The sequence below is a fragment of the Lutra lutra genome, chromosome 11, assembly GCF_902655055.1.
Source record: "Lutra lutra chromosome 11, mLutLut1.2, whole genome shotgun sequence".
NCBI lineage: Eukaryota > Metazoa > Chordata > Mammalia > Carnivora > Mustelidae > Lutra > Lutra lutra.
This window is the reverse complement of record NC_062288.1, coordinates 86,944,312-86,951,981: the sequence shown is the minus strand read 5'-3', so window position 1 is coordinate 86,951,981 and position 7,670 is coordinate 86,944,312. Positions and strand designations below refer to the sequence as shown.

Sequence of the window (7,670 nt, the reverse complement as noted above, 5' to 3'; positions counted from 1 at the left end):
ATACCTTTACATTTTTCCCCAAATAATGAAATTAAAAGAAAAGCAGCTAGTAAAGAATTCTCTGATAGAAATTTCACCTGTGTAGATAAATTGAGCCAATTGTCTAAAATTCTGAGGCAAGGAACTTTATAATTACCTGTCTTAGAATGGAGTCTCCATAAAAATAATAGAGCTGGTACTATTAATAAAACTACTGAAATGAATAAAGCAGATTCTATAGGTATCAACATGGATAGTTGTCAAAATCATATTGAGGAGAAAAAGTAAGTTGCAAAATGACATGTACACTAGTATACCATTTATAAAGAAAATTTAAAATACAAAAGCATGGGTATATATATTTACATATAAATATATAAGCAATTAGGTAATAAAGGTATAATAATAAATGCTGGAAGAGTACACTCTTTATAATACTGATTACCTAGGAAAGTAAGGAGGCAGAAAGTTGAATTAGGGAGGGAAATAAAGTGACATTTAGTTCTATCTGCAATCTTTTAATATTAATTAAAAACCTGAAGCAAGCATGACAAATATTTTACATTTGATTATTCTAGTAAGTAAATACACGAATGTATGTTATTCTTGATGTATATGTATTTTTAATTTCCAAAAGAAAAAGTACTGAAGAATCACAAATAAAATGCACATAATTCAACACTATGTAAGTAAAGCTTGTATACATCAAAAGCCGTGCTATGACTATTTTTAGAAATTATCCTGTTTGCTTTTCTATGTGTTTTTAATTTTTCAAAAATCAAGGGAGGATAAAAAGCAATGAAATGCAAAAAAAAAAAAAAATCAAACATATACCTGATCACATAAAAAGAAAACCTTGCAAAATCACAAGGAACAATTCTATATCATTTGCTGCATTTTTCTTATTTTTAATTTTTTTCAAAAGAAAAATAAAAGATGTTGCCTAATTGGAAACGTGACTTTCTATTATTAAAATTGTGGGAGTCCATTTTAATGTGTTTATCTCGCTGCTAGTCTGTAATTTATATTTCAGCGTGGAAATTTGTTTGTATGCCTGTGACAGGTTAATGCAGTTTAAACATGCATTTTTCTTTCGTTGGTTGAATAGTTAAATCGTTACTCAAAGGATTTTAAGTTTCAATTTCAACCATGAGAGGATTCTTTGCTTTTTCAAGGTTAGAAATGTTTCTGGTTCAAAATGCTATTAATTAATAGCTACGTAGTGGATCTATTTAGGGAATTGGTACCGACTCCGGATTAACAGTGGAACTGTTAAATGAGAAAACTTTTTTTTGATGCAGACTCGGGGCTATTTTAAATTTGGTCTGACAGCGGTGGACAGAAATGAAATGTAATTCCAGCCCGCTCAACTCACGATCGCAATTATGAATCGAAAGACATATCAGGTATTAGCATTTTTTTTTTCCTTAAAAAAAAAAAGTTTCTCGGACTCCGCCGGACACCCAGCTGGCGGAGGACCAGCGGGCGCGGCGGGGGGGACGGGGGGGGGGGGGCGGCGGCGAAGCCGGCAGGCTGCCCAGAAGTTACGATCGGGGAGTTTTCTCTTTATTAAAATTACCTGGCTCACCAGCAGAGGCAAGAAAGCGAAGACAAGATAATTTCTTAGGCTGTTAAAAATGACTTAGCCCGGTGGGCCCCGCGTTCCGAGGGGGTGTCCTGCGGGCCGGGGCGGGTCCCGCCGCCCCCGCGGGCTCCGGTGCGTCAGGGGCGCGTCAGGCGGGGCGGGTTCCGCGCGGGCGGCGGCGGCGGCGCCGGGCGGCGGGCGGCGCGCACCGGGCCTCCTGCTTCTCGCTCCGAGGCTGCGGGACGGACGCTCCCGAGAACTCTCTCGCCCGCGGCCGGCTGCGCTCGGACGGCGCTTGCCGGCGGCCCGGCGGTGCCAGCATGTCCGCCGCCGTGGCGTGCCTGGACTACTTCGCCGCTGAGTGCTTGGTGTCCATGTCCGCGGGCGCCGTGGTTCACCGCCGCCCGCCGGACCCCGAGGGCGCGGGCGGAGCCGCCGGCTCGGAGGTGGGTGCGGCGCCGCCGGAGTCCGCTCTGCCGGGTCCGGGGCTACCGGGACCCGCGTCGGTCCCCCCGCTCCCCCAGGTCCCCGCCCCCAGCCCCGGCGCGGGTGGCGCCGCGCCCCACCTGCTGGCTGCAAGCATCTTGGCTGACTTGCGCGGCGGCTCTGGGGAGGGCTTCGGGGAGAACTCGGGGGAAGCTCTGCGCGCCTCGTCCGGCTCCTCCGGCCCGACCCGGGGCTCCGGCCCGACCCTGGGCTCAGAGCCGGCCCCGGCCAGCAGCGCGGCGGAGATCTGCGGACCCGCGCACTCCTCCGGCGAGCTCGGGGTCCCCGGAGCGCCGGACGTCCCCGGAGCGCCTGGGGTCCCCGGGGAGGTCCCTGGGGAGGCCCCTGGGGCCGGCCCCGCCCCCGCCACAGGTCCAGTGCCCCGTCGGAGGCCGGTGACACCCGCCGCCAAGCGCCATCGCTGCCCCTTTCCGGGCTGCAACAAAGCCTATTACAAGTCGTCGCATCTGAAGTCCCACCAGCGCACCCACACGGGTGAGCGCCCTTTCTCCTGCGACTGGCTCGACTGCGACAAGAAGTTCACGCGCTCGGACGAGCTGGCCCGCCACTACAGGACGCACACGGGCGAGAAGCGCTTCTCCTGCCCCCTCTGCCCCAAGCAGTTCTCCAGGAGCGACCATCTGACCAAGCACGCTCGCCGCCACCCAGCCTATCATCCCGACATGATCGAGTACCGCGGGCGCCGTCGCACTCCCCGCGTCGACTCGCAACCCACCGGCACGGTGGACAGCTCCGGCTCCGACCCCGGCCAGGCGCCCAGCCTCACCACCTGCCTGTCTGACAGTCATTGCTGTTAGTCGTCCCCGCCAGGACGATCCCCCCCCCCCCCCCCGCCCCGGCCGGTGTCCCTGCCTTTTCTTTGCCTGTCCCTCTTTTCCCAGAGTCATTAGACCAAGGCACAAGACTGGTTCCTCTGCTTCGAGGGTCGGTCCAGGCAGGCACGTTGGACCCTGGGGAGGGACTGGGGGCCTGAAAACAGCAGGAATTCTTACAACACGTATATCGACCTAAAAAGGAGGGTTGCCTCAAGACGGCCCCTTGGAACTGGTGAGAAGGGGGTGAACCTCGGTACTCTCCAGAGTCCTGAAGATTCTCCCTTCCTTGGAACCAGAGGTGTGAAACTGGAATTCTCAGGTGCCTGAGGAGCTCCCAGTCTCAAAGGACTCTGGTGTCTTACCCACCCACCAGGGCGGACCTTGGAGAGGGTGTCAGGGGTGGCAGCCTTGGAAATGTCCGGGACTGGGGTGGTGAGAGGCCTTTGGAAACAGAAATGATTTCTATTTCTGTAAATAGCAATGTTTACTAATTTATTTTTAGTATCTTTTAAACAGGGAACCCAGGTTGATGGGAGGTTGCTGTCCTCCACTCCCTAATTGCCCCAGCTACCTCTGCTAGGAGAGGCCATGTAAGAGTCCTTGTGAATGTATGGCTGGGAGATGCTTCTTGGTGTCTGGGAGCGGTGTGAGTTTGTTTGCAGATCCTGTTGCATGGTTTGGAACCCTGCACTTGTGTCGTAGCCTTTCTTCCCATTTGGATTCCTACTCGTGGAGGGAAACTTCCTGGCTCACTCTTGCAGTAAGTTTGGTTTAAAAATTTAAAAACAACCATAAAAGCACCAGAAATGAAAGAGTGGTCCAGCCTAGTTCCCCTTTCACCCTCAGGTGACTTTGGGTGAGATCGGTCCAAAACAAGACCTTTCAGGACCATTGTGAACATTCAGGGAAATAGGGGCATGTGGTTCCAGTTGCCCAGTCCAAGTAATCTCAGGTGTGGTAGACTCTGTTCATTTCTTAGTGGCTAATGAGGGGTTTATTTCCCTTGGGAAGTGTGCATTTTTGTTTTTGCAGCAAATGAGTTGATGGTTTGGGGAGGGGAAGATGAGAGTGGCTTTCTCCAAAGATCTGGTTGTCCTGGATTTTGGGAAGGAATAGCAAGGTGAAAATTATTATCAAATAAGAGGACCCTTCTCCCTTTGCCTTGGAGTCCCTCTGAGTTACACCCTCAGGACCCTTCTGCCCCAATGCAGGACTCAAGCATCAGCAGTATTTATTTTTCTATACCTATCTCTTCTGCTGTGAATGAAGTTGTCCGCCACTCTGCTTTTGTATGTGTGAATGTGTATACATGTGACCCTTTTACTAGAGATGGGGCTGAAAGGAATTTCCTGCTCTGGTAAGGTCCTTGCAGGCCCCCTCCTGAATGTCTTGTAATAGTCCCTCAATCTCATTTGTGGAGGGTGTCATAATCTCAAAGGACCATAACAGCATCTAGGTAAGCAAACTGCTTTTCCCTGTTTTGCAGATGAAGACATCGAAGCCTAGATAAGTTTAAAGTCTCATGCTGAGTTGCTGACAAAAGCCGGACTAGAACTTAGGTATCTGGCTTTCTAAGTGACTCTTTCCCTCAGGCTTGGTTACCTCACCTCCTCTCTTTCTTTCTCTCTCTCTGGGCCCTTAGTCAAAGGACACCACTCTCCCCTCCTGCCACCAATATCCCCTCCCTCCCTAATCCCTGTCACTTCTAAGTTCTTTCTAATGTCCAGTCCCCGCTGAACACTTTGCCTGTTGTGTTTAACCCCAAACCCCTTTTTCTGGCAGGTTGAGTCCATTTCCTCCTTCCACACCATGTGGACCTACAGTGGGAATGACTGTTTGGCATTTGGGGAGAGACTTTGTCTTTTGACCTGGTAGATTAATTTTCAGTGCCAATTCTATTCTTCCTCTGGTCCTGGGCATTATATTTTCCTTGAGAGAGTGAGTGATACAAATTTGACATTGGGACTCTACTAGGTGCTCCTGCACTAAGTGAGGGAAGGATTCTTAAGAAGGACCCAAAGGTTATGCTCTATGACTTTGAAGAGGTCAGTGTTTCCTGATGCAGACTAAGCAGGGTGAGTGGGGCTCTTTTTGAGTTACATATGGGAGGAGGAGGCCCCCAATTGTGTAGGTGGGTTTTTGGTGATGGGAAGAGTCCTCCCTTCACTCTGTTTGTCTCCTCAGCTGGGACTGGATGGGAAGGGCACTCTGGGCCCCCTTGAGCATTGTCATTTCCCCTTTGTCTTCTTCAGTAGAAGATCTGCCATTGGGTAGATGAACAACGAAGCTAACAGGAGAGAGACTCCCACTGACTATTCTGGAATTGGGCTCAAGAATGCTTGGCTTTTTCAACCACCCTTTGATAAATAACTTTTGAATCTCAAGCTTCTAAACAGTGTCCTTATTTGGGTTCTTCGACCTGGGGGACTTTTGTCTGGGGATGAACTCTGACAACCTAAGTGTAGTGTGTCTTCCAATGATGACTCTTAGGACTTGGGATGGTGGGGAGGGGGCCACTCAAAACACTCAGAGTAGCCAGATGATGGAGGCAAGATTTATAGGCTAGCCTGTTTTTTTTTTTTTTTTTTTTTTTTTTTTTCTTAAGATTTTATTTATTTATTGGGGGTGAGGGGAAGAGCACAAGCAGAGGGAGGGGCAGAGGGAGAAGCAGGCTCCCCACTAAGCAAGGAAGGGGGGGAGAGCACAAGCAGGGGGAGGGGCAGAGGGAGAAGCAGGTTTCCATTGAGCAAGGAACACCCCGATGCAGGACTCAATCCAGGACCCTGGGATCATGACCTGAGCCAAAGGCAGATGCTTAAACAACTGAGCCTCCTATGTGTCCCATAGCTAGTCTTTCTTAGTCTTGGGTATTGTTACCCTTTCACTCAGGCAGCCAGACAGCTCTTGAAAAGCAATTATTAGTGAATTGTCTTGGAAAGGGCTTCCTAGTTTTATTGATGTTTCTTTTGCTTCTTTTTGTTAAACAGGTGGAGCTCAATTAGCCACTGAGTCTGGGGATTGGTTAGGGCCACCTGAACCTCTGGGCCCTTCCCCACCCCAGCCATCCCGAGTTCTGATGTAGGAATGACCAAAGCCATTAACAGAATCTACTGATAGGACTCTTCCTGAATTCTGGTTTGGGAGCTAGGAATGAATTCCAGGTTAGATCTTGGGTGCAAGGGAATTGGATCCCCAGTCCCTGCTGGGAGGGTGTGAAGAGTAAAGACCTTGTCCCTATCCACAGGGACAAGAATCTGTCATTTGTCTCTATTTCCCTGTTCTCCAAGTAGGGAACTATACTGGGATACTACTCTTGGCCATTCTCTACCTCTTAGTCACTTTTTCCCAAAGGAAGGTTGTGTTCTCTGATGGAGACACAGGGAAGAGGGTCATTGTACACACACACACACACACGGACATGTGCATGTGCATGCACAGACACACAGATGTGTGCATGCACACGTGTCCACTCTACACTCCCTTCTTTCTTTTTGCCTGCAATGTGTATGCAGTCCTTTCAGATCCAGCTTTCACCTAGCAAGCACACCTGCTGAGGCCCAGACCTGCCTTCCAGAGGCAGGTCTGAAGAAGCACCTCTCTCTGTTTCCACGTTTGGAACAGCCATGCCCCCTTGCAGCACTCCAGGTGTTCCCTTTATATATTCTCCTTTGGGTGGGTAATCCCAATATCAGGAATTGGGGGTCATTGGAGCAGCAGATGGTATTAGAAAGCCCAATTCTGACCATAGATACAGCTTCATCAACAAAATATTGATTTTTAAAATATTTTATTTATTTATTTGACAGAGATCACAAGTAGTCAGAGAGGCAGGCAGAGAGAGAGGAGGAAGCAGGCTCACTGCTGAGCAGAGAGCCCGATGCAGGGCTCGATCCCAGGACTCTGAGACCATGACCTGAGCCGAAGGCAGAGGCTTTAACCCACTGAGCGCGTGCCCCAAAATATTGATATTTTGATCTTCATTAGTCTGATTTCTATACCTGTTACCCAGGTGGTTGAGAACTGAGAGAGGAAGGGAATGTGATTAATTTTCTCCCTTAAGCCCCAACACATGCAAATATGCTTTGGCTATATATTTTGGGAAATAAGCACTCTGATAGGAATTAAGGAACCAAAGTAAGACATGTGGAGATGGGACATCTGGTGCCATGGCACAGGTCTGTGACATGTTAGTGATCTTGGACCATTCAGTTCTTTGGCCTTTTCAAGTCCTAGCAGCTTACAGTAACTAGCTTCCAAACCCAAGCTACCTTTTTAGAGGTACTGGACATAGGACTCTGTGAAAGTAGGCTGCCCAGGCCACTGTGGCTGATCTTGGTTCACATAGATATAGTTGAGGCAGACTTGTTGCAGAAGGGAGAAACACTATTTAAAAAAAAAAAAAAAGATTTGTTTTTTTGAAAGAGAGCACAGGGTGGGGCAGAGGGAGAAAGAGAATCCTGAAGCAGACTCCAAACTGAGCAGTGAGCCTGAGGGGCTTGATACCAGGACACTGAGATCATGACCTGAGCTGAAATCAAGAGTCTGATGTTTAACCAACTGAGCCACCCAGGTGTCCCAGGGGAAGCACTGTTGAATGGAACAATTTGTGCTGCCTTTATTGTCAGCCAGAATTGTAGATGAGGACTTTAAGTTGCAATGGCATAAGTTCTGTGTGAACTTCAAAACAAAAGCTTAGCAGATTCTATCCCTAAAACTGTGCTGGGGATTAGCAGGTGGCATTAGATCAGTTTCACCCAATTTGGTTTTCTCTTATCTTTTTATTT

General features: G+C 48.8%; 1 protein-coding gene across 4 annotated transcripts; it reads left to right on the top strand.

Moving 5' to 3' along the window:
- The first annotated feature begins 1,683 nt into the window (after positions 1-1,683).
- On the top strand, positions 1,684-5,264 carry KLF14 (KLF transcription factor 14). 4 transcript variants are annotated; one of them, XM_047694795.1, is made up of 3 exons: positions 1,684-3,476; positions 4,373-4,445; positions 4,861-5,264. In XM_047694795.1, exon 1 carries the CDS (start codon positions 1,885-1,887, stop codon positions 2,866-2,868), a length of 984 nt encoding a protein of 327 aa, XP_047550751.1. In that variant the 5' UTR covers positions 1,684-1,884; the 3' UTR covers positions 2,869-3,476; positions 4,373-4,445; positions 4,861-5,264. The 4 variants fall into 4 exon arrangements, with proteins under 4 accessions (XP_047550751.1, XP_047550748.1, XP_047550750.1 ...); XM_047694792.1 differs by having other exon boundaries at positions 1,684-4,445; positions 4,861-4,961; positions 5,139-5,243; XM_047694794.1 differs by having other exon boundaries at positions 1,684-4,445; positions 4,861-4,961; positions 5,142-5,227.
- Positions 5,265-7,670: the final 2,406 nt, after the last annotated feature.